Here is a 26,798-nt window from a genome sequence, read left to right on the forward strand (position 1 = left end):
CCAAACGAAACCCATATAGGTTTCGGAGAAATAAAGCTTCGCAGTTGCAAAATTTGTCTTGGTCCGGGGATTTAAAAAAAGAAAGAAAAAAAGAAAGAAAGAGAAAAGAAAGAAAGAGAGAAAAAGAAAAAAAAAACACGCGTGGTCACTGCCTGACGTCGACAGTATCCACGACTCAGATGGATAGCGCGAAACAGAGCCTTTGGTCTCGAGCCTGCACAGTTTGAAGAACGCATGCTTGTCTGAACAAAATATAAATAAGTACAGGGTAGGAACATTTAAAAAAAAACTAATAATTAAAGGCACAGTAAATCAGCCCGGTGTACTCGTATCTGGGCAGATAATGACGGAGAAAATGGAAGTTTCGGCACCAAATGTGCCTTCAAAGAGCCACCGGCCACCGAAATCCTTCGCTCAAGAGCACTAACAAACTTATTCATTGCCTCCAGCAGGCAATGAACAAATGTTGAATGTTTACGAGTACCGTGATGATGGTGGTGATGGTGACGATGATGGTAGTGAGCAGCATGTGCCGGATTCCAAATTATCAGTCGACCTCGGAAACGCTGTAATTGAGCACGCCGCGGCGAGGCAGAAGCGTCGTCGCAGAACCTGTACGAAACAGCCGAGTCGTAGCGCTCGCGCGTTATTAAACTAGTAATATTTTAATTTTGTCATATTTCGTCACTGATTAAACAATCCTGACGTTTATCTTAGGAAACTTGAGCTCCATTATTAAAACGAAACGTACGCTACATAAAATGTACTGCATGAAAGTGCCCGTGAACAATGTTTATTAACTCGCGCATATCATTATAAATAGCATGACCAAATTTTGCACAAGGGACCAAACCAAACTTCTCGAATTGTCAGTTTTGCTATACGTTCCCTCTTGTTCAGCTTGTCTGTAGATATTCGATGGCTTTGAACTGATCAGGAATCGGGGACAGTGCACGAGAAGCGTCTGGTATACATACCTGCCAACGCTCCTGAACTGCACGTAATGTTTACGAATTTGCCCTCGTTTTTCGGTTTTACGAATGTCTTGTTTCACGTTTTAGTAAACGTTCACGGCAAGTAAATTCTGTTCGCGAAAACGTTTCGCTCGTCGGTCTCCGAGCCTTCCGTTGTGTAAGTGTTCTGGTGGTGAAAGGACGCCCAACTAAGGTACTTGCTTCAAGAATCTGGGGGAGGGGGGAGGGGGCACGTTTACGCCGACAAGTTCCTAAAGCAGGCGAAATTGGCAAAAGCATAGTCGCTGTATACTCTAAAGACAATGTATTGCTTGTCAGTCTCCGCTGTTCCAGGTTTGCTGATGCTTGTGTGCTGCGTCTGAACGTAAATCATCGTTAATAATGTGCCTCAAAGTGCGCATATATGTATCCCACAAAAGCCGTGTGCTCAGGGCAAGCTTTAAAGCAAAATGAGTGATATCCCCATTCCTTCCCGGTGTCGTGTCAGCGGGATTATTACGAATTCTAAGTTCACAGGTTGGCATGATAGTAGTCGCTGTAGTCTGTCGCAGCTAAAGCGCAGTATACTCACGTTTTAGTGATGCTGTGCTAGCTTTAGGAACCCGCCTGAGCGCCACGGTTCGTCATTCGTAGTATACTTATTGCCGGTCACGTGCGAAGCTTGTTTCTTGACGGTCATGTCTGCTTGGTGCGCAGTGAACGGCAATTGGCGGTTCATCCGGACCTGCGCCTTCCTGGGCGAGCCAGGCGAAGGCACCAACGACGAGAACTACTGCCTCATGCGGACTGGCACCTACGACGTATTCGTCGAGACCTGCACCTGCAAAAGCAAGGACGGCTGCAACACAGCCTCGCAACAGAGCGGACCGCTTTTACTCTTGGCGCTCGGAGCAGCTGCGGCCACTGGGGTGGTGTTGGGCGCCCTCCGCAATTGACCACTGCGCTCGGCGTACGCTATGCCACTATGCGCGTGGGCTACTCGGACACCCCGCCTTGTGGCCTGCCTAAGGCTCACACGTGCGTGCACCTTCTGGGACATTTTGCCATGCTGACGCTAGTGGTACTAGTGGAGCTAAAGCTGACAGCAATGCCACCTGGTGGTCATTTTTTTTTTTTTTTGTCGCCGTTCCACCTGCTCCGGATGCGAGGTCCTGACATCGAGTTGTTGGCTGGTCAGCAAAAAGAAGACATCGCTGTTTGCTGTTCGCTTCTTGCGCACGGAGCTTACTCTGTACTGTGGCGATAGTGTTTGCTGCGATTGGAACAGAAGAGTGGTAAAGCCTGGGCCTGGAAGGTGACTCGAGTCACCTTTCGGACGCAAGCCTCACCACTCAGCAGGATCCTGCTGAAGGCGAGTCTAGTTCAGGCTGGTTGTGAAATGTCCGTCCAACTTGCTTGTGGGCGAATCCCTGGCAAGAGTGCGCAGGCAACAGCAGCGTACCCCGCCGATCTTGTACTTAGTTCGTGCGAACGTTAGCGCGCATACCACGGGGCACTTGGTTACGACGCTAAAGAGTCGGACGCCAAAACCACAGACTCCTGTGGAAGCCAAGGTGGTCGATATGCAACAACGCCGTGCGCTGATCATTAGCAGATTAAAGGAGGAGGAGGAAATAAAAAGAGAAGGCAGGGATGTTGACCAAAAATGCATTATCAGGTTAAAAAAATATGGAGCAGGAAGGGAGTCCATCCTGCAGCAACGTTTTCCATTGCAGCTAGCTCTTTCGGGAGGTCACAGTACCAAAAACGTTGGTACTTTTGAGAAGGATAGCACAGAGGCCGGTCAGTACAGCCGTGTTCTGGAATGACCACAACATATAGGCAAAGGCAGTGGCTTGTCCTTTAGGTCAATAGGTAAAACCTGTTGACCAAAGTACGTTAAGAATGACGGATAAAAAAAAAAGACTATAGAGGTTGTAGTTTGGTCTTACCGGGCGTACAAATGTATTTACCCCATGCGATGAGTTCGAGGACAAGCTGTGGGCTGCAGTTGCTCTGCATACATGTGCTCCACGACGGAGCAACTAAAATGAGGAGGCTTAGAGGGGATATAGCTGAAATAAAAGAATCTGGTCTGGATAAAAAACAGTTTGCGAGGGTACTGTGAAAAAGAAAATAAGAGTAAAAGAATCAGGGGAACCGAGGGCTCCATTTTTTAGTAACAACCACATGAAGCCAGCATGGCTTCATATGGCGAACTGTGTTGACGCTATGAAAGCGTAAGAGCAGGGGGGGGGGGGGGGGCACGCGAATTCGTCGTGAGCTTAGTATTGCAATCTGCTTTACTTGCACAAGGAGAGGGGAAGGAGAAGTAATTGTCGTGTCACCGTTTGTTCTGTGTTTCTTCAGAAGAGCGCAGAACGCTGCATTAAATATAGTACCGCAGGTTTCTGCCGTCACACGTCGCACGTTGTTGGGCGCGACTATACAAGCACTTGCATTCATATTTCCGGCGCGTTACCGTACGGCGTCGTTATCCTATATTGACACACAGAGGTGATCCTTTGCGTCAGTCTCACAACTCACTTGATCTGCCTGCACTATACACAGGAACTTGCAGTGCCTTAAGTAATTGTGATCGCCTTTACACCAACTGCAGTGACATTGTTCGTAGCGGATAACCGTCATCGTTTCTCTTTGACACCAGTCAGCCTCAGGCATATAGCGTTCGCTCTTTTTCAGTGCGCGAGGTTGTCGAGTCTACAGGTGTCTCACAAGAATCTCGTGCGTGGCGGCATACCGGTATAAACTGCCTTCCATGATCGAATCTATGGCTTGCTGTCGCTGTAAGTCGTGTGGTACCAGCACCATTGAACTGCAATTAGGTTTTGTTTCGTATTTACTAAACGTGAACGAGCAACCCTCGCCAAAGTCATTCGATTCAAGAAAACCTGAAGGTGAACGGGTGAACTTGCTAATGAGCTGAGACGTAAAATACGCTAAAAATCAGTATTTTTTTTTATCCCTCTGTCTTTCTCTCTTTGTACGCGACTTATCGACCTGGTGAGGACACGCACGGCATAGCGAATTCAGCGCCAGTAAAGTTTATGAAGAAACGACAATGAGACAATTTTTTACTCTAAGTTAGAATGCCTAGAACCCAAATCTTATGCATTCCGACTACTCGATGTACTGCATAACACATTCCTTAAAGGCACGGTTTTCTTGTCTCTTCTCGGAAAAGAGCTAAACGTGCAATAAGGTCAGGTTGTGGCTTGCCGGAAAGAAGGAGAAAATGCTTGTCTTTGAGAAACTCTGAATGTCACACCCTATTTTATTATTTATTACTTTTTTTTTCTTTTTGGCGCACTGTATACCTGTACCCGCGAAAATATTTTCTGTAAGCCGTTGGCGTCTGAGCGCTGTCTTGGATATATTATACGTATCCCCCCCCTTTTTTTTTTTTTTTTCAGAAGACAACCGCAATTGTTAAATAGAAGATGACGTTCGTGATATCGAAGGAACAACGTTCAGCTCACGTTATCGTCTCCCAAGACTGCGCATATCTTTCCGCTCAGCGTTCACAATTCCGATGAACTCCGTGCGGAAGTTATGAGCTGCCTGCAGGGGCATACTTCGCATAAAGCGATGCGCTGCACAAACGGAGCCCGAAAAGTAACGCGCAGAGCAGCGTGGAACTCGGGCAGGGACCAGAGTCGCGCGACTTTCATGTTGAAGCGCGATCATTTTGTTAACTCGTTGCCTATTACCTTATACCACCAGCTTGTGCGGGTGAACATTCCGTCCATACTGTAACACCCCTGAGTAATCCAAGTGCCACAAATCACCGAGGTAACCAGATCACTCCTTTTCATGCTGTACTTCTTTAGTTACCGTGTTTTACTGAGAATGGAGTGTGCGTATACGTGTATCGCGAAAGGGTCGTGTGAATGCTCGTGCGATTAACCAGTGCATTTTTAGACGGATCTTTTTTTTTGTGCGTGTACAAACGAAATATATGAATATTCATGGCCTCCATATGCAAACATGTTTCCTATTCACCAAGTGAATGCGTAGAGTGAATGAAGGGTCGTACACTGCGGGAATTTTATATCATTTTTGCCCTCTTACATCCTCCATATTTTTGTACCTCGAATGCGGGCGCAGCAACGCGAGTTTGTTGCATGATCACGTGCGGTGCAACCGCTTTGGCCCGGTGCTGATGTTGAGAAAGAAAACCAAGGAAGAGACACTTCCTCGGCTGTCTCTGTCTCCCTCTCTATTTACTTTCTTATATTGAAGTACAATACAAGAAAGTGCCAGAGCCTCGCATAACTGACAGGAAGGTGGCCGATTTGCAAAACTCTGGTTATATTTATCGCATGTTGGAGTAATGCCTTTCAGTTGCGCTCAGATTTATAGGGTTATACTAAAGAAAAAAAATTAAAGTCAGGCTGGATTATAGACGCTTTGACTGCCATTCTGAAATGGCGAATATACCACGTTTATTGAGAAAAAAAAGGCATTCGGGTTGGAAGATGTGTGCGCTATAGAAGATGACGTAAAAGTGAGGGGGGCTTTGTGTCGACGCCACCTTCCCATTTTCGCGATGGCTTGCTGTGGCGTCACATATTACGATCAACAACCAGCCGAGGCTGGTCAGTGACCTGTTTAAAAAGATTCATCGCAAACGGAAGCTTTAACACGACTGTTCCGCCTTTCCTGCAGTATGTGGACTCGCATCCGATGAAATGCCACGAAATATGTGGCGTTGTACGACATCGTCAGTAATGCCGCTCTTTGACTATGAGCTAAACTTTATGAATTCGGCCTTGCGAATCGCTCCGCTAGTAATTCTTTATTTTCCCCCGAAAAACAAGCGGCTAGAGACTACCAAGTAGGAATTGTACCAGACCGATCTGGTGTAATATTCGCCTTCAGCTTTCTTTTGTAATTTTTGCTTACCGGCCGCGCTTGCCCTGCACACAACTATCCCTTTGTTTTTTTATCACTACTGTTGAAACCTACTGAATAAGTGTGTTCTGTATCGTCTTAGAAAGATCCTCTGTGTGTTTCAGGGGCTGGGTGGTGGCCCCGTCACAAGTACGCTAGAATACGTTGTTTCTTTAACAACGTGCTTTACGTTCTTGTATAGCTGCGCGATCACATAGTTTCCCCTACCTGTAACCATTACTTTGTTGCCTTGCCTACGCGAAATTCAGACCGCAACTCGATAATGTGCAGCTCCCATTGTCTTTGTCTTGTACTGCAAACTATTCCAATGGCTTCATTATCTTGTTTTTCTTTTTGTCTTAACACTTTAAGCAATCTTCTTCTTCCTCCCTCCTCCATCATCACACTTCTTTGAATTTGTGCGCAAGAAGAAGCGATGTAATGATGGAAAGTTATAGCTGACCGTCGGCTTACGGTACGCTCCGCTCCCGTTTGACCCGCAGAGGCAGGCACTGCGGAGATATTTGGCATTTTTCGTAAGCGCATCTCGCAGAGGCGCGGGCGACGTGCGGTCAGTCTGGCTACAAAAACGATGAAGAACATGAGTGAACGCACAGTCGCGCTACAACAACAACAACACTCGCAAACGGCTCGGCTGCGTAGCGAAGGTAGACTTTTGCCTTCCGCTGCCGGCAATGAGCGTACGTGCACTAACATTCTGTCTGGTCGGCTGTGCGCAAATTGGTAGGACACACGGGTCTGAGCGGAGCGAACTGTAAAAAAAAACGCTAAGCTAAAACTCTCTAATGCGCGTGTTTCGAGTATATATGCTGTCAATTTCAGTTCCCGGCCACGCACGCAAAATTATAATTTGGTGGTCCTCGTCGGTCTGCACTTTGCACCGGAGCTTCCTACGCATCAGCCGGAGACGTCTCTCTCTGTTCCATAAGAAAGAAAGAAAAAAAGTCATTCATTGCCACTCGTGTGGCCCCGCACGATGCTCAAGCCGTGGCGACAAATAAACACTTTCAAGACCACTGTGGATTTCCGTGCCTATTATTTCGCCTACAGTTCTAAACGTAGCTCCGCTACAAACGCACGAAGCAGTCATCCGGCACGTGTTTGTTCTTTACTGACGGCAAACCTACTGTAATTTTGGCTATACCTCAGAGCTGGCTATCCCTATAATCATTTAACGAACCAACGCGATCCCTGCAAAAGAAAAAAAAAAGATGAGGAGGGGGGATATTACTCCAATGCAAGCATACCACACACATCACAGTCACACGATCATACTGACACTAAGGAAATGGGAGGAAACAAACAAACAAGCTAAAAGAGGAGTCGCGCGGTGATGCATGTAAGAGGCAGTAAGTTTCTTACTGTCTAAAGCTACTTTTGAATATTGCTTTAACTGAGATTAACTTTCGCATCTGTAGGAAATGCTTCATCGATTTTTAAAGAGGCTTGTATAGTATGTATAGTATGTACTACCATTTAAAAGGCACCTGCACACAAGTTTTTTGTAGGGGCTTTTCCGCATAAAGAAACGTATTGTGGGGAAGGGAAGGAAAGGAAAGGCAGGGAGGTCAAACAGACGAGCGTCCGGTTCGTTGCCCTACACTGGGGGTAAGGAAAAGGGGAACAGAGAGAGGGCGCACTCAGAACTGTGGCATAATTTAGGCGGCTCAGCTTGCGCTCGAAAGAGAGAGGTAATAAACGTTTAATTAGTGGCTCCAATGCCTGGGCCATGACTCTTTGGCCTTCTTCATCAAGAATGTCCTCGCGTTCGAAGCGCCCTCGATCGAAGCTGAGGTCACCGCGCCAGGACGCGAAGAAGAGTGGAACGTGCCCAAACGCGCTCATGACGTTTTTGCTTGAAGCGCGAGGTTCGCCGCCGCGTTCTTGCCGGTCCAGAAACATCACCACTTTTTTCTTGTTTTTCTGTTCTGTTTTGTTGTTGTTGTTAGCTGTGTCTAAGGCGACGCTTGTTCTCCTCTCTGACATATTCTGCCACAAAACAATGCAAAAAGCTTTAAGGTTAATATATATATATATATATATATATATATATATATATATATATATATAAACAGGCCTGGAGTGCGGCCTGATCCCGGTGACCAGAACCGGTAACGCACTCTCTCACCAGAGCAGGATTGGCCACCCTGGTGCAGTACTTGGCCACAACCTCCTATATGAATACAACAATCAAACCCCGGCCCTCAGTCCCCAGCAGCCGCGAAGCAACTGTCCACGGCGGCGGTCAGATCTGTGACGCAGCGGAGGGTGCTGAGAATACCTGGCTCCGGACAGGCCGCCATTGGAACCTGAACCTGGCAACGTTTAACGTTAGAACGTTATCTAGTGAGGCGAGTCTAGCACTGTTATTGGAGGAATTAGAGGGTAGTAAATGGGATATAATAGGGCTCAGTGAGGTTAGGAGGACGAAAGAAGCATATAGAGTGCTAAAAAGCGGGCACGTACTGTGCTACCGGGGCTTAGCGGAGAGACGAGAACTAGGAGTCGGATTCCTGATTAATAAGGAAATAGCTGGTAACATACAGGAATTCTATAGCATTAACGAGAGGGTGGCAGGTCTTGTGAAACTTAATAAGAGGTACAAATTGAAGGTAGTACAAGTCTATGCCCCTACATGCAGTCATGATGACCAGGAAGTCGAAAGCTTTTATGAAGACGTGGAATCGGCGATGGGTAAAGTCAAAACAAAATACACTATACTGATGGGCGACTTCAATGCCAGCGTAGGCAAGAAGCAGGCTGGAGACAAGTCAGTGGGGGAATATGGCATAGGCTCTAGGAATAGCAGAGGAGAGTTATTAGTAGAGTTTGCAGAACAGAATAATATGCGGATAATGAATACCTTTTTCCGCAAGCGGGTTAGCCGAAAGTGGACGTGGAGGAGCCCGAATGGTGAGACTAGAAATGAAATCGACTTCATACTCTGCGCGAACCCTGGCATCATACAAGATGTAGACGTGCTCGGCAAGGTACGCTGCAGTGACCATAGGATGGTAAGAACTCGAATTAGCCTTGACTGTAGGAGGGAACGGAAGAAACTGGTACACAAGAAGCCAATCAATGAGCTAGCGGTAAGAGGGAAACTAGAGGAATTCCGGATCAAGCTACAGAACAGGTATTCGGCTTTAACTCAAGAAGAGGACCTTAGTGTTGAAGCAATGAACGACAATCTTGTGGGCATCATTAAGGAGTGTGCAATAGAAGTCGGTGGTAACTCCGTTAGACAGGATACCAGTAAGCTATCGCAGGAGTCGAAAGATCTGATCAAGAAACGCCAATGTATGAAAGCCTCTAACCCTACAGCTAGAATAGAACTGGCAGAACTTTCGAAGTTAATCAACAAGCGTAAGACAGCTAACATAAGGAAGTATAATAGAGATAGAATTGAACATGCGCTCAGGAACGGAGGAAGCCTAAAAGCAGTGAAGAAGAAACTAGGAATAGGTAAGAATCAGATGTGTGCGTTAAGGGACAAATGGGCAATATCATTACTAATATGGATGAGATAGTTCAGGTGGCTGAGGAGTTCTATAGAGATTTATACAGTACCAGTGGCACCCACGACGATAGTGGAAGAGAGAATAGCCTAGAGGAATTCGAAATCCCACAGGTAACGCCAGAAGAAGTAAAGAAAGCCTTAGGAGCTATCCAAAGGGGGAAGGCAGCTGGGGAGGATCAGGTAACAGCAGATTTGTTGAAGGATGGCGGGAACACTGTCCTAGAAAGATTGGCCGCCCTATATACACAATGCCTCATGACCTCGAACGTACCGGAATCTTGGAAGAACGCTAACATAATCCTAATCCATAAGAAAGGGGACGCCAAAGACTTGAAAAATTATAGACCGATCAGCTTACTGTCCGTTGCCTACAAAGTATTTACTAAGGTAATCGCAAATAGAATCAGGAACACCTTAGATTTCTGTCAACCAAAGGACCAGGCAGGATTCCGTAAAGGCTACTCAACAATACACCACATTCACACTATCAATCAAGTGATAGAGAAATGTGCAGAATATAACCAACCCTTATATATAGCTTTCATTGATTACGAGAAAGCGTTTGATTCAGTTGAAACCTCAGCAGTCATGGAGGCATTACGGAATCAGGGTGTAGATGAGCCATATGTAAAAATACTGGAAGATATCTATAGCGGCTCCACAGCCACCGTAGTCCTCCACAAAGAAAGCAACAAAATCCCAATAAAGAAAGGCGTCAGACAGGGAGATACGATCTCTCCAATGCTATTCATAGCATGTTTACAGGAGGTATTCAGAGACCTGGAGTGGGAAGAATTGGGGATAAAAGTTGATGGAGAATACCTTAGCAACTTGCGATTCGCTGATGATATTGCCTTGTTTAGTAACTCAGGAGACCAATTGCAATGCATGCTCACTGACCTGGAGAGGCAAAGCAGAAGGGTGGGTCTGAAAATTAATCTGCAGAAAACTAAAGTAATGTTTAACAGTCTCGGAAGAGAACAGCAGTTTACGATAGGTAGCCAAGCACTGGAAGTGGTAAGGGAATACATCTACTTAGGGCAGGTAGTGACCACGGATCCGGATCATGAGACTGAAATAACCAGAAGAATAAGAATGGGCTGGGGTGCGTTTGGCAGGCATTCTCAAATCATGAACAGCAGGTTGCCACTATCCCTCAAAAGGAAAGTGTATAACAGCTGTGTGTTACCAGTACTCACATATGGGGCAGAAACCTGGAGGCTTACGAAAAGGGTTCTGCTGAAATTGAGGACGACGCAACGAGCTATGGAAAGAAGAATGATGGGTGTAACGTTAAGGGATAAGAAAAGAGCAGATTGGGTGAGGGAACAAACGCGGATAAATGACATCTTAGTTGAAATCAAGAAAAAGAAATGGGCATGGGCCGGACATGTAATGAGGAGGGAAGATAACCGATGGTCATTAAGGGTTAGGGACTGGATTCCAAGGGAAGGGAAGCGTAGCAGGGGGCGGCAGAAAGTTAGGTGGGCGGATGAAATTAAGACGTTTGCAGGGACAACATGGCGACAATTAGTACATGACCGGGGTAGTTGGAGAAGTATGGGAGAGGCCTTTGCCCTGCAGTGGGCGTAACTAGGCTGATGATATATATATATATATATATATATATATATATATGCTACATTGCTTAGTTCACGTATGAAAGAAACCAAAATAGAAATTTTCCACGGCAGGTCGTGTGCCTGACGAGTGCCACATTCCAAACACCAATAGTGCCACACCAACACGAAAACGCAAGGAAACGCGGATGTGTGATTTCAGAAGAAAACAAATCCACAAACACAACGTCTTAAGACACCAAAGGCGCCGTAATCTTATTTAATCACTTTTTTTAATTCTTCCAGAAACTCTACTAGCGCGCGTGGTGCAGCAACGCGTTGAAATGTTTCCTATAATGATATGCTGCAGCCTCCTCTCTATAGAGAGCATGTACATCTTGGCAAGAAGCCCTCTTGCGGTGAGTGTATAATGTTTTCTTATAGTATTAGAAGAAGATGTGCCTTTTATTGCGGCGTTTGAGAAGGTACTGTTTACTTCAAGTTTCATTGTTCCTGATACGGCAAACGCATACGCCGTTCATCGGACTTGTTTTCTTTCCGCTGTGTGGGTGTAATCTTCTAATCTGTATAGTAGCTACATTGACGAGTGGACGACTGCAGTTCGGACATGGAAAGTATACGGGCGCCGCTGGATTTCGGATGCCATGGCTTCGTCCTCTGTGCCCTGCGAACGATGATTCTGCTGCGCGATCGTGCATAACTGCTTATCTTGTTTATTCTTTAGCGCTAATTAACTTACAGTCAACCCGAGACACATATACATGTCGCCCTCCTCTGCGAACGGTGTCTATCAGGCGCATGACTATACACTGAAACTGCAGTACGTTAACATTACATAGGCGTTCTTTCTGGCTACAGTTATGGCACGAACTGACGAAAAATATCGGGACGATATTCTCTCCGGCTCGCATTGTGCGCATTTAACCGTTTGCCAAATATGGGCGGCAGGGTTTTCGACGGATCTCTGGTAAGGTAGGTGGGGCTCTTCCAAGGCCAGAAAGTTTGGGAACCCTTGCATTAGACCATGGACTACCGAGAGACCAAAGTTGGCGGGAAAACGGTTAGAGACGCAGAACTCTAGAAGTGCGTGAAGTTCCCAAATGATGATAATCGCATTAAAACTATGCAGATCCCACGCGCTGTGAGAATCGGTGTTGTGCGAAGCATTTTGCTGGTAGCTGGATGTCCAGCTGGACATCCAGCTACCAGCAAAACCCAAAGGAACGTTTGAGGAACACCATACGATGCTAGCATCGTTTGGGGTTCCTCAAAGCGTCACCAGGTGTAATTCATGTCACGCCATGCATATCCTGATATATATCCAGTTATAGAAACGACCACGACGGCATTACGACCACGAACCCAAGCCTGGTGGCCCAGATGTCAAGTCACGCAGATCGTCATGTATATCCATTCAAAATAACGACCAAGACGACATCATGAGCACGTCATGCATTTCGTTCATGCCGTGACATTTTTGTCGCGGATCACGACTACAAACACAATCCTAGTGGCCCAAATGTAATGTCACGCCATGTCATTCACGTCATCATGTATGCGTGTCAAATGTCATGTAATGCATATCCTGATAAATATGCAGTTGAAGAAACGAAAACGAGCACATACCTGGTGGCCCAAGCTACAGCAGACAACTTGGGTCACCAGCTGGATCGGGCTAGATAGACTCAAAGTACCTAAAGTAGGCAAATAATAATAATAATAATAATAATAATAATAATAATAATAGAATGTGCGGAAACCTTCGACGATGATATCAATGTAAGCGAACATATAGTAGAATACTTCTAGAAAGCTATTCACTTTATAGACCTTTTGAGACGCTAGGTACACACTTGCGTGCATCGTTAACTCGCGCCTTTTCATCCGAACGTGCTACAGGAATGATGCGCTCGAAAGCGTGTACATGTTGCAGTGAGAATACTTAGGTAGCGGTTGTTGTGGTGGTGGTAACAACTTTATTGACACTCTGCTCAGTTATGACCTGGCAGGCCCGAGGCCATCGGCCATACCATGCTGAATACGCCGGTTCTCGTCCGGTTGTTGTGTCATTGCGTAATTCTGCGGAGAACAGAGCCGTTAATTTGCGCGCCTGTAGCGGTACGTAGTATAGGGTGCTGTACTGTTTGGATCCCACCGATGGCATCGGTTGTTGGGAACTCGGCGCTGACGCCCGTGGTTGTACCTGGGTCGCAAGCCCCAAGGGTAGCGTTGGCCTGGCGGCCTGGGGTACAACTGGAAGCATCCGAAGGTCCCGGCAAAGCATGAGTCGACTGGTAACAACAAAACAACTTGTTTATTTTAACATCGCAAAGAGTTGGCGGTCAGGTTGACCGAAGTAGAGAGACGGGAGAGCACTTTACTCAACAGAAGAAATCGGAGCCCTCTTTTTGGCGTCCGGGGGCAGCTGTTTTTATACTCTCGCAGTTGAGGGCAAGAAGGAACCCCTCAATAGACGAGCACGTGATTGTACAATGGGCTAATGGTGACGCACACTGTCGTAGCGCCGCCGGTCGGGCACAAAGACTGGGAGGAGAGGGTGACCCCTGCTGTCGCATCGCCTGGTTCGGGCACAATGACTGGAAGGAGAGGGTGACCCCTGCTGTCGCATCGCCTGGTTCGGGCACAATGACTGGAAGGAGAGGGTGACCCCTGCTGTCGCATCGCCTGGTTCGGGCACAATGGCACATACACTCACACACGCACATGAAGACACGTGGCATCGGAACATGCCTGGAAACGCCTGGAAACGCCTGGCGGGGAGCGTTGCGGCGACGCCGAACGGGCCAAAATGTCTGCCGCCCCGCCGCAGTCGCGCCGGCAAAACCGCGTGTCGCAGGCGAAACGCAACAGTACGTATTAGCCGATTTGTCATATGTGTGCGCTGTCTCCAGCGGCGCGAGCGCCAGCGTAGAAGGCGGCAGCCATCCTTCTCGCCTGCAGCCGCAACAGGGGGGAGAGAACGGCGAAAAAAAAGAGGAGGGCTGTACTTCCCGAGCGCTCTCGCCCCAGCATGTAAACCTTTATCTAAACCAGAACCTTCAAACGCCCCAACGCTCTCGCGCGACGGCAAGTGCGTCTCCATGAGTTGGCGTTCGGCAACGAACGCGCCCCGCAGCATCGTTTTGCAAGATCACGTGCCCTTTTTGCATCGGCGCCAAGTCCGACCACTGTCGATAACCCCAAAGAGAGGCGAAAAAGCGAAAGAAACGTTATTTGTTTTAAAACGAAAGCGGGTCGGCCGCAAGGAACCGGCTCGCGTGGCCGTCCATTGACGACGAAGGTAACATGACGAAAGGCGGGGGTGGTAAGGTCATATTATATATATATATATATATATATATATATATATATATATATGTGTGTGTGTGTGTGTGTGTGTGTGTGTGTGTGTGTGTGTGTGTGTGTGTGTGTGTGTGTGTGTGTGTGTGTGTGTGTGTGTGTAATACAGTAGAACCTCGTTCATACGTGTCGGAAAAAACACGAGAAAAAACGTGCTAGCCGGGAAACGTACGATCCGAGGTAACTAAAGAATTGGACAAACTGCTGTTGAAGCCTATATACGTAATGCGAAGCGTCGCGCCGATCGTTGCTACAGGAGACGCCGACGCGCGTCGAGCTGATGGTACTCCGGCGGCACGAGGCGCGTTTTGTTGTTTACCTCTTGCTTGCTGTTCTAAGAGGCCGATGGGAAACCGAAACGAAATCGAGCTGGCGGGTGACGCCAGATGCCGCCGAAGCGAAACGCGATGCCCACATCGCGCCGCCTGCAACAGGGAACGGCGACGCGTTTCGATTATCGCCTACTAAAAGCGTGCGGTACTCTATCAATGACATTACGCACCACACGCTGTAAAACAGATAGGTGAAGATGCTTATCACAATAAGTTTGGCGGCGATAGCTGTGAATGCGGCGTGCGACGACCCGGGCAGAGATTTGCTGGTACCAGAATAAGAAACTGTGCGCGCCGTCGTTTTCACGTGAGACGAGCGGCTATATACTGTCCTCGATCGCATGCGCCTTTTCTTGTTCGCATGGGATCTAGCGGCCGGAAACCGTATATGATCGCAGTCTGCAGCAGGGAATGGCGGCGCGTTTCGGTTGTCGCCTATTAAAAGCGTGCGCTACGCTTCCGACAGCACCACGCATTGTGAAGCAGATAGGCGAAGGTTCTTATCGCACAGGATTGGCGGTGATGGCTGTGAATGCCGCGTGCAACGGCCCCGGAGATTTGCTGGTACCGAAATGAGAAACCAAGTGCGCGCCGGCGTTTTCACGTGAGACGGGCAGACAAGTGTTGCGGTGAAGCTGCCGCGGCGAGCAGCTATATATACTGTTCTCGATCGCGTGCGCCTCGCGTATTTTCTTGTTTACATGGGGTCTAGCGGCCGGAAAACGTATCATACGATCGGAGTTTGGCGACGTACTGAACTTTGGTACCGAAAAATTGTGTTTTCCGGGAACGTATGAACCGGTAAAAATGAGCGTTGGGTCATTTTTTTGTTTTTCGATTGCGAACGTTGGCGCCGGCAAAACGTACGTATATCAACGAGGTTCTACTGCGTGTGCATATACATATATACGCGCTCTTTTTCTCCGTTGAAACAGAATGCCTGGCTCGGCGGCCACGTGAAAGTGGCGAGGCATTGGTATCGGCGTTGGTCACCGCGAACTGCGAGCTCCGTTTTCCGCGTGAAGCTCGAAACCAATGCAGTGCGCAGCGGCATCGAAGAGGAGGATGCAATCATTGAGCACAGTTCAATCTTCCGAGTAACGCCAGGGACCGCTGGTGTCGCGTTAATGGATCGACGTAAGTGGTAATCATGCGGCTATTTTCATATTTCGCGGGTTTTCTGTATAACGCGAAAAAAAAAACCGTCATTGCACTATTCTCCCACGCCCCCGATTGTAACGCGCTTTTACATTACCGCCCAAATACCAAAGAAAATAACCTGGTGCCGATTCTACAGCGCACGTCAAGTAACGAAACATGAGCCGAGGTGTACCGTGTTGAAACAACGTTATGGGACATAAAAAGGCACACAGACGCACACACAACTGAATCTTAGCGGCTAGTTGCTATCGTGGTTCGACGACACTGCTTTTCGCTGTTTACCGACTACAAAAAAGTCATCTTCAGTTCCATTTATAGCATTAGAAAGGACACACTTGCAGCAAACTAGAAAATGGTGACTGCAAACCAAGGCACACAACACACACACACACACATGCAAATTTTTATTGTAACGCGCATGCTCATTTCAACATATTATTTATTCAAAAAAGGCGCGCGTTAGAATCGTGCAAATACGGCAATTGCGAGAGACATAGCACACTGAAAACAACTCAATCATGCGTTTTAAAACGCAAATATTACTTTTCTATCAAAATTCGGGCCCTCCATTCAGCAATTAAAAAGTTCAATTAATCTAATCTAATTATCCATATTTCAATTATGAAAAAAATCGTCCTGGTGTGGTACGTCACTGCTGAAAGAATACCACTCGTTGTGTCCACGTATATTCTACATTTTATTTTTAAGATCTTGGCTAACGTCAGCTGGGACACCCTGTATACCCAAGATGCACAACAGATATACATATGAACAGCCCTACGCTTTTAATTGCAGGAGGTACGACGATCAATTCTCCGCAGGTGTAATTACAGCGTTTGCAATATATACAAGTGATGATGAAGCATTTCATCGGTTTACAAGTGAAAAGTTTGGGGTTATCAGTCCTCCTGGTCGTCGCGCGAAGCTCAAATAAATACCCGTCTTTTTATTTTCTGCTTGATAGTGCACTTTTTTTAATTCGAAAGCACGCCCTTAGGCATAATACAAAGGATGTTAAAAGTGATAGTGCGCTTGCAACTCGCGTTCCGATCTGGGCTGTGCGTGAAAACAAACAGCGCTCAAAGGGGGACGGGGAAGAGTTGTGCGCGGAACACCGCCGTATGTATTGCTCACCGCAGAATGATTCTTTATGCGCAAAAGCTTATTCAAGGAAATGCCGCTTCATCATACGGCTCTAAACGGCCCGCCTAAGGTCCCACGTTCGATAATTCAAGACAGAGGTAATTGAATTGAACGCTGTGGTTTTACGTGCCAAAACCACAATCTGATTATGAGGCACGCCGTATAGTGGGGGACTCTGGACCAAATTTTGACCACACGAGGATCTTTTATGTGCCCACAATGCACGGTATACAGGTGTTTTTGCATTTCGCCCCCCATCAAAATGCGGCCGCCGTCGCCGGGAATTGATCCCGCGACCTCGTGCTTAGCAGCGCAACACCATAGGCGTCACGCCACCACGGCGGATAAGGCAGAGGTAACGAGTTGAGATAGAGAAAAGAAGACAGATAGCTCATACTTAGATAATTCATGCTGAGACAGATGGCTTATACTTAGATAGTTGCTTAGATAGCTACTTAGATAGCTGCTTAGATAGCTCATGCTTGGAGAGCTGCACATAGTTACTGCGCGCAGTCTGCTCCAGATTTCAAACGTATGATGACAGATGCACACCTTGCTGATCGCTTGAAAGACCAAAAGTGGCTGTTCGCTCAGCAGTCCTGGTGACAAATTCCTTGATCACGTCTTCTAAGTTGAGCGTGGCGGTCCTTCCCTTGTGAACGTGCAGAATGAGACATGTTAGCTTCCTCTGCGTCATGCAGTTCCACAAATAAGTTTTCATTCGGCGTAAAACGCTGCACGCGTTCTGCCGAAGCTATGCAGCTATAGAAAGAAGATGCATGCCTTTGACGACTTGGTTTAGCAGCTCATGGACTAGTTCAAATTCTGCCTGCAGAGTCTTCGAAGTGCTTTGAATCGATAAAGACTCGACATTTTACAAAATAACAGGAAAAAGTAAGAACCAGCTGCACTGAGAGACGGCTTAGATCAAAATCAGCTGCGTGCACACTGCTGCGTTTAGGCCGTCAGCCGAAAATTGTCTTCTTCTGGCGGTGTTAGTCAACGTGCCTTCTAATTTCACTCGCTACACTGTAAAATCACTTACACCCTTAAAAGTGAAAAGGGACGTAAATATGTCTAACTCACACCCTTAGGGTGTGCGTTATATAACTGACACCCTGATGGTATGAGTTATAGACACATTTACACCTTTTTCACTTTTAGGGCGTAAAATATTTTACCGTGAACTCCATAGCAGGCTGATCAAATCGCCGCCGCATTTCGCTCGCAATACGGCTTTGCGATCGAGCGCAAAGGGCAGGAGAGACGTGCTGGACATCTCGAACCTCCTCGGCAGCTTTGTAGGCCTTCCACTGCGAGGCTCCTTCAGATCTAGCTGAGTTGCAACAGCGCTCGTGCGGTTCCACACCTCCTAAAACGCGATTCCAGACCGCAGACGGGACATTTGCTCTTTGCAGCTTCTTTCACACCTGCCGAACGAAACGTTGAGCGTTGGAGGACCCTTGCTAGTTCCTCACATGGACCAAACACAGCTATGGACACACACAGTTAGCGCCGTGTTTGTCAAATGTGTCTTGCTGTTGTCCTTATCGTTCGGCTTACGCTACAACCACAAAAAAAAGATATTCCGTACCAACAAGCCCATGTAGCTATCCTCATCAGCTATGGAGATATTTACTCCCAACAACGTTTCGAACTTTCCCAGGAGTGTTTGGTATTCCTTCAAAACGGCTTTGCTGTTGTCTGCCGTCAAGCCTACTCCTTGAGGTATCTCATTCAGTGTCTCTTCGAGCCTAGCGTAATTCTCAGCGATCCTTTTCTTCCACTTTACCCTGACTGTCCACCTTGTCGGGCACACCAGTGTGATTTATTCTGGCTCATCCGATGGATCCTTATACTGAGGGAAGAACAACGGACGAATAAACCCTTTTGTGCTTTTTTTTATTCAAGAATGACTCTTAAAGATATATCTTACGGTACTCAAAGCATCGCCGATGCTCGCCAATGATCGCCGCTGCATCGCCATCGCAGCTCTTACTAGTTTCCTGCAGCACAAGATCTAGGCAATGATTACTACAATGTACATATAGAGATCTCGGCTCAGAACCATTAATATTTTTATGGACTCTTGCAAATTGGCCTGACATGTTAGCTGCCCCGCCAAAGCAGTGGTCACGAATGTTGTGGAATACAAGGCCAAGGTGCAAAATCATATCTTTGATGATCATGTATGTACATGCAGTGTATCAGCCTTGTTATCTGGCTCGTTGTACAGGCCAACATATAGTTTTCGTGGACGTTGAGTGCCCTGTCAGCTCAACGCACGCAGATGGCACACTGCTCTTCCCCTGTCACATCAGTTGTTCCGTGAGCTATTATACCGTAGAACGGGCTAAAAATCGCGTCTCTAATAATTTCCCGCCGTATCGTGTGGGCCATGATCTCAATTTCCTCGTTCTGCATGTCACTGCTTATCCGTTTGTCTCTCATTGCCATAAATTTCCTCAATGGTGGTACATCCCCTGTCCTTTCATCGAGGAAATCGAGTAGATTCCCACCGTATTTAGTGCGCCCAATCAGAGCTTGGCCCGTGCGACACAGGTAGCGGACGGAGCTTACAATGACACGTAGTACCGTCCTGGCTTCCTCCTGTGGCTTGATACACTGCTAGCTGTGTTAGGAGCTGTGCTATATGACTGTGCTATATGAATACCCCTCCGCCTCGACAGGTTGTGGTTCGAAGAACCTAAGTGGAACTGACTTTTTTCATGTCGTCGGAACCTCTCTATGGCTTTTTTCTAGTTATTAAAACCAATCTTCACAAAAGCTGGTTGTGTTGCACCAGGCCTGCTACGCTTTCCCTTTGAATATGAAACGCACTCGAGACAAATTACAGCGCTTTTGCTCTCGTAGGATAGCCACGTGAATTTTTCAAACCAAACCCACTGGCAGGACCTGTTACTCTTGTTTCTTGGAAATGTGTAGCTTTCGGAAGGAAGCGAGCGAAGGCCGGATGAAACAGAGTCGTCCACTCGGTTTGCTCCATGGTGAACTCCCACCACCGAGCATGCTGCCTACCTCGCTCAAGTTCACTCATCTTACAGTTTGGTCAACTGGCCCGACGTCGCAGGCGTTTCTACGAAGAGAAGAAAATATTACTTTGGCCTGTGTGGTCATCCCGGAAGATTTGCAATGACTTTATGCGTATATTGAGAGTCTACCGTCCTTTTAAACTTGTGGGGCACGCATTTAGCTTCAACACTCGAAACACCTGCGGAACAGTCTGTAGACGATGGCGATGACTGGGAAGACTTGATGCAATCAGGCCGTAGTCGTTGTCCGTCGGCGATATCTATGGCGATCCAAGTTCCGACAGGACTCCTGCGAAAATCACAAGATTTAAGTTGCTTCTATTGGCTGCTATTTAAAACGCAGTTTTATTCGGCAAGCCATACCACCAGAGCACGTCTCTTGTGTAATACGGCTGGGCTGCTTAGACGGAGACTCAAGATAGGTACCTACCGCTAACACGAAATGAGCAAGTAAATAAAACACTAAAATTTACACGTGCGCTCAAGAAGTGTAAGAAACACACACGTACAGGCATGAGATGTAATACCTTGTGGACTTCTGGTTCTTTCACAAAAGCCTCTAAGTGTGTGGCGCACGTATGACACGTGCGCCACGATCCCTCCAAAACTGAGGTGGAGCAGCGTGGATTAATACAAGCTAGACGCTAGGAAGCCTGGCAGGACTTTACACGGCTTGTCGCTACCAGCAAATGATGTTAAGATGAGTGGTTAACAAAATTAAGATCGTAGTCTTCATGAGGAGGAGCCGCCAGGGGGCGCGAAGTAGTACCAACGTGCTCTCTTCGCGCTCTGCATTTTCATCATTCTTCAGTGGATTTTCGCTTGAAAACGCCTGCAAAACTTTACCACCAACTTCACAAAGTTCCTAGGAATACCTGGACGTCACCCAGGTGGGCCTACGAGTTCTTGGAAGGACAGGAGGATTCCAAACAGCTCGCCATCACGTGAACGCTAACGCAACGCCGACGTGGTGAGCCGACGGCAGCTTCACCGACGCCGGAGATTTCCGCGCCGGAAGTGTGGAGTGTCGAATGTCGGAGGGGTGAAAGTCGAGCGCCATGGCTCTCGACGCGACAACCGAGCGAGACTTCCGCCACCTACAACAGGATGGAATAGCGGACGACCAAATGGACCAAGCTCAAGACTACTATGACTCGGTGAGTCAAGACGCAAACTCTTACTCCCGTGAAGAAGAGAACGCTAATTGTCAGGCAGTTAAATCCACCAAACAACGTAAACAAGAGGCATTGGAGCGGAGACGCGGCGACGCGGGGCCCCAAAACCAATTTCAGACGAGCACGTCAACCTATAAGAAACTGCCTAAACTACCACCATTGCCGAGGGACGATTACAAAATCGTCATTCGCCCGAACCAGGGCCTCCCTCTAAGGAACATTCTCACTCCCACGCTTGCACAAGCAATCATAGAGGAATGTCAAGCAAGCTTCAAGGATGACCAATTCATCCTTAGAATTAATCCTGGATCAAACATAGCGATCCTATCGACCAAACACGAGGAAATTGCGGACAAAGCACGCCTCATACGCAAGCTCGTACTGAACGGGCAGGGCCCACGCCATCCGCGCCTACGCTGCAAACGGAGACGACACTCTAAGAGGGGTCATTCACGGTGTACCGATGAACACCTCGACAGAGACTCTCATGGCCCATCGCCACGTGAGAACGCAGGGGGTAGAGATCATCACAGCCCGAATGATCAGCACAACCAATAGTGTAGTCATCACCTTTTTCGGTCCCAGGCTACCTCGAACAGTATATTATTATGGAGGGGAGCTCCGTTGCTACCCATTCAGACCCACAATTCAAGTTTGCAAGGTCTGCCGAGAGAAAGGACACCGCACGGACGTCTGCCCAAATCCGGACCGCCCTATTTGTTGGCTGTGTCGACTGACAGGTCCAAGAGATGGACACCCATGCGCTGTTAGTTGCGCCTCGTGTGGGGAGGCCCATCCCACAGGGGACCCAACTTGCAAAAAGAGACTTAAGCCAATGAAACCTCGACAGCCACAACAGGAGGCCAACCACGCCCATAAGACCCCCCCCCCCCATGACAACAACAACCACCCACAGAGGACGAAGGACATACGCTGGTTCTGCTCTGAAGAGGAAGAAGAAGCCTACAAGTCGGGCGACGACAAGCGCCGCTCCCGGTCGCGCTCGCGGTCCCCGGGCCGACGACCCCGAACGCCACCAAGGAACAAGGCACAAACACCAACTCAGCAGAAGAACCACCACAACAATTCGCCAGCAGCAGGTGGCAAAAGCATCGGCGGGAGCCATGGACACACCCAAAAGACACCATCAGCCAAGGTAAGCTGGGCGGAGGTTGTGGCTCCCAAACCTGCATATACTACACCCATCACACAAAACCTATAATATCAAAGGGTAATCACAGAAAACAAACAACTTAAACAATGCCTAGACAGATATGAGAGCAAAATAGCCTACCTCGAAAAACAGCTGGCCCAGCTTATGGGAACCACAAGACCCATAGTACAGGCTACACAACTGCAAATAAGTAGCCCATCGAAAAACCACCAGACAACGGGCACACACAACCACAACCTACACCACCTGGAGATACTGTAGCTCACTCAGGAACACAACAAACAGAAGCAAACCTCACGGTAGAACAACTACAACAAATTCAACAACAAATACAGCAGCAAACTCACGTACAAATGCAGCAGTTCTTGGTAGAATTTCAGGAACTAAAGCGATACGTTCATGAAACCCTTAACAAAGAACCGAAGCGTAAACGTAAGCACACCAAACAGCGTTCCCAGGAGTCCGAGGACAAGAGCATGCTAACCTCGGACGCTGAAAGCACAACCACCACCTCTTATCATGGCAAATAGGCGGCCTCGAACAAAAGAGAATCTCACAATATGGTCCTGGAACTGTCATTCCTTGCACAACAAACACGCTTCACTCACACTATACGTACAGGCGGCGCTGTTACCTCCAGACATAATTTGCCTGCAAGAGGTGGGAGCTAGGCCCAAGGCGATTACGGGCTACAGATTACACATAGAGCCAAACCACCCGAAGGTAGCGACACTCGTCCGGAAGGAATTGACAGCAACACTTACAACGGTAACACACGAACAAACTCCACACCACATAGTCACGATCTGGCCAGCCAAAAAGGGACGACCAAAGCAGGTAATATGCAACCTATATAGTCCCCCGCAAGACTGGAAAGCAGAGTTTGGCCACATCTTCCAACATCTGAACACCATATGCTTCAACCACGCGGCCGCCTAATCATCCCAGGGGATTTCAACGCATGGCACACGACATGGGGATATGCCAAAGACAGACCCAAAGGTACGAGACTCCTAGAGGCGATGCAGCGATATGACTACATACTCCTCACGACACCGGGCACGCCGACCCGTATGGGAAACAGCGTAAACAGGGGTACCACACCCGACCTTACAATCACCAACGATGCCACAGCCATGCACTAGAATGTGTTAGACGACACCCTGGGAAGCGATCACAATATAGTGGAAATAACCTACGAAACAGCTCAACTACGACGCCCGCTCGGAAAAGCCAAACTCACTAACTGGACTAAGTATCGAGAGCAACAGCAAGTAGGAAATGGGACCAAACCAGAAACAATAACTGAATGGACTCACTACCTCAAGGGAATCTATGAGGAAAACACTAAAATATATCAGACTACGGCAGACACCCCTACCATTTGACACACTTGACACACCTTTGGGAAGCTTGTCGGGGACTCACCAAGCGGTGGCGCCGACAGAAGCTAAACAGAAAACTCAGAATCCGAATAGCGAAAACCACAGAGGAAGCAAAGGCATACGCCCAAGAACTCTACCACAACAATTGGCGTACATTCTGTGACTGCTTAAGAGGTACATTAAGCACGAAAAAGACATGGAACATCCAACGGAGTTTTTTGGACCCCCGTACCACAAGAACTGAAACAAACGCTACCCTCCAACGATTAGCAGGGGAATTTCAAGGGGAACAGGATCAGTTAATACAAGAACTGATACAACGGTACACGGGAGGACACAAGCGAGGCGCAAATTCGATACCAAGTCAAGAATACAAAGGAGCACCCAGCCACGAGCTGGACGCACCCATCACCTTTGCGGAAGTGTATGCAGTGGCACAAGTTTCAAAAGGAACACAGCACCCGGATTGGACGGCATTACAAACGCCATGATACGGAACCTTAGTACTGGCACATTACAAGCCTCCACGGACCACTTCAATCAGGAAATCTGGACACCGGGTGGAAAACTAACCACAGAATGGACGCTGGCACAGATTGTACTCATACCCAAACCAGGAAAGCGTAGAAGCCTTGATCAGCTACGACCAATCTCACTGACATCCTGCATGGGCAAAATCTTTGAAAAAGTTATACTCGCCTGTCTCGAACAATACACAGAGGAAGGGGGGTGTTAGGGTTGGCGTCTGACACCACGTGGCGACAGGTCATTCACCCTAACTCCTGAACCCGGAGCCCACGTGCACCGGAGAGGTCATTCACCCTACCCCACCTGAACCGGAGCCCACGTGCACCGGAGGGGTCATTCACCCGACCTTCTTCCCGGATTCGTCGATGAGAGGATCGACCTGTCCTACCCGTGCTTGGTATTGCAGGAGGAGGGGCCCTCTCTCCGTGCCTATTACGTGTCATCGATGGAAGCAAGATCCCGCCCACACTTGTAGAGAGCTATTTAAGGGGCTCCGAAATGTACTTTGATATACTTCTTACTTGAGACTTCATACTTCATGCTTTTCCTATTTTCTTTCAACTACCTTTGAATAAACAGTGCAAGTTTCGCACTAGCAAATCGTCTCGCCCCTGCTTGGTCGCTATGATCTACCGGATGCCTGCATCCCGCCGACAACGCCACGCTACCCAATAAGTAATGTCGGTCGAGCTTCGATAGGCAGGCGTCGCTACTTCTCGGCAGCAGTACGGTACGCTACCCTGGAGTACGCAACAAACTGGCTGGCAGCGATTGGGATACGGAATTCTGGAGACCCCAACTTGGACGACAACTACAAGATCGTAGCCTCTTCGTCCTGGCAACAACGTTCGGAAGGAAGGTGTCTGGATCATGACTGCATATGGTGAGTGCACGGCTTTTCTTCACTGAGATATCACTTGGCTTTTACGTATTTTTTGGAAAGTACATAGCAGTGATTTTTCTTTAAACCGTTGACGGAAGTTTGAGTACGTCAAGGTTGTATAGAGTGAAGGTTTAGCAGCACTAAGGGCAGCCATGAACTTGAAGGCACTAAAGAAGCCGGAATTATTGAGCTTGGCCAAAGAGTTGGGCCTCCAAATTGCCGAATCAAAGAGAAAGCCGGAGATCATTGAGGCGATCGAAGCGACCGGGGCAGACGATGAGGAACTGACGGAATGCCTAGAGGGCATTAAAGAAAAAGAAGAAGAGCGTAAGCGCCTCGAGAAAGAGGAAAAAAAAGAGCGTAAGCGCCTAGAGGAAAAAGAGGAGCGCGAGCGGGCAGCACGTGAGGCCAAAGAAGAGCGAGCCGCACGTGAGGCCAAAGAAGAGCGCGACCTCGAAATGAAGCGCCTAGAGATTGAGCTTCTGAAAGCACAAAATAGCGAAAGACCTAGCACAGAGGCACGTGAAAGCGAGCGCAGAATGACAGACTTGATGGCACCCTACGCAGTAGGAGGGGACATAGGTCTTTTTCTGGTGCAGTTTGAGCGCACGTGTGAGAAGGCAAAATTCGCGAGAAACACGTGGCCGCAACGCTTGCTTACGTTACTGCCACGTGAGGTAGCTGATATTATCGCCCGCATGGGGAAAGAAGAAGCAGAGGACTTCGATGAAGTCAAAGCAAATCTGCTTAAAAAGTATAGATTATCAGCTGAAGCATTCAGGCGAAAGTTCAGGGAAGTCGAGAAGACCAAAAGTGAGTCATATTCAGATTTTGCATACACCTTGGAGGTAAACCTGAAGGAATGGCTCAGAGAAGAGGGTGCACTCGGCGATGCCGAAAAGACAATGCAGTGCGTTGCCTTAGAACAGTTCTACCGCCGGCTGCCAGTAAACATCAAGCATTGGGTTCAGGATAGGCCAGGCGTAGACACTATCACGAGAGCGGCCAACCTCGCTGAGGAGTACGTAACTCGCCGTGCGGACGAAGGCAGCGAAGCTCCTAAGGAGGAGATGAATAAATGCAGACCCGACAAGCCAAAACGATGGTCAAAGTCGAGTCGGTATAAACCAAAGGAAAGATCAGATTCAGGGAAAAGTAGTGACGAGGACAGCGAAGGAGAAAAGGAGTCACCCGAACAGAGGGCAGAAAAGCAAAAGAAAAAGGCTTTCGAGGCCAAGAAACCAATAGTTTGCTACAACTGCCGGCAAACGGGGCATATCTCCGTGGGATGCAGAAATCCCAAACTAGTGTTGATGTCACTAAGTAGTAACGCAGAGAATCTGAACTTGCTCGAACCGTACATTCGAGACCTCGTGGTAAACGGCAAACCGTGTAGAGTGCTTCGCGACTCGGCAGCCACAATGGACGTAGTGCATCCATCGTACGTAGAGGCAGGTCAGTTCACGGGGGAGTGTGCTTCGATTAGGCAAGCCGTTGAGGCCTCCAGTGTTTGTCTCCCGGTGGCCAAAATTCGTATTGAAGGCCCTTTCGGAGTACTGGACACTGAAGCCGCCGTCTCGGCACATCTTCCGCCGCAGTATCCGTATTTGTTTTCT

General features: G+C 48.0%; 1 protein-coding gene and 1 long non-coding RNA gene across 2 annotated transcripts in view; one reads left to right on the forward strand and one right to left on the reverse strand.

Annotated features, from left to right (window-relative positions):
* crok (crooked) overlaps window positions 1-6,905 on the forward strand; it is a 30,111-nt gene extending 23,206 nt beyond the window's left edge. The window contains exon 3 of the mRNA XM_075690203.1: window positions 1,671-6,905. Within this exon, the coding sequence (XP_075546318.1) occupies window positions 1,671-1,909 (239 nt within the window). The 3' untranslated portion in view covers window positions 1,910-6,905. The remainder of the gene's footprint in view (window positions 1-1,670) is intronic.
* LOC142579720 (uncharacterized) overlaps window positions 1-26,798 on the reverse strand; it is a 48,565-nt gene that overhangs the window by 6,571 nt on the left and 15,196 nt on the right. Inside the window, exon 2 of the long non-coding RNA XR_012827436.1 lies at window positions 20,217-20,326. This is a non-coding gene — a long non-coding RNA (uncharacterized LOC142579720). The remainder of the gene's footprint in view (window positions 1-20,216; window positions 20,327-26,798) is intronic.

Source organism: Dermacentor variabilis, chromosome 1 (assembly GCF_050947875.1).
Source record: "Dermacentor variabilis isolate Ectoservices chromosome 1, ASM5094787v1, whole genome shotgun sequence".
Taxonomy (NCBI): domain Eukaryota; kingdom Metazoa; phylum Arthropoda; class Arachnida; order Ixodida; family Ixodidae; genus Dermacentor; species Dermacentor variabilis.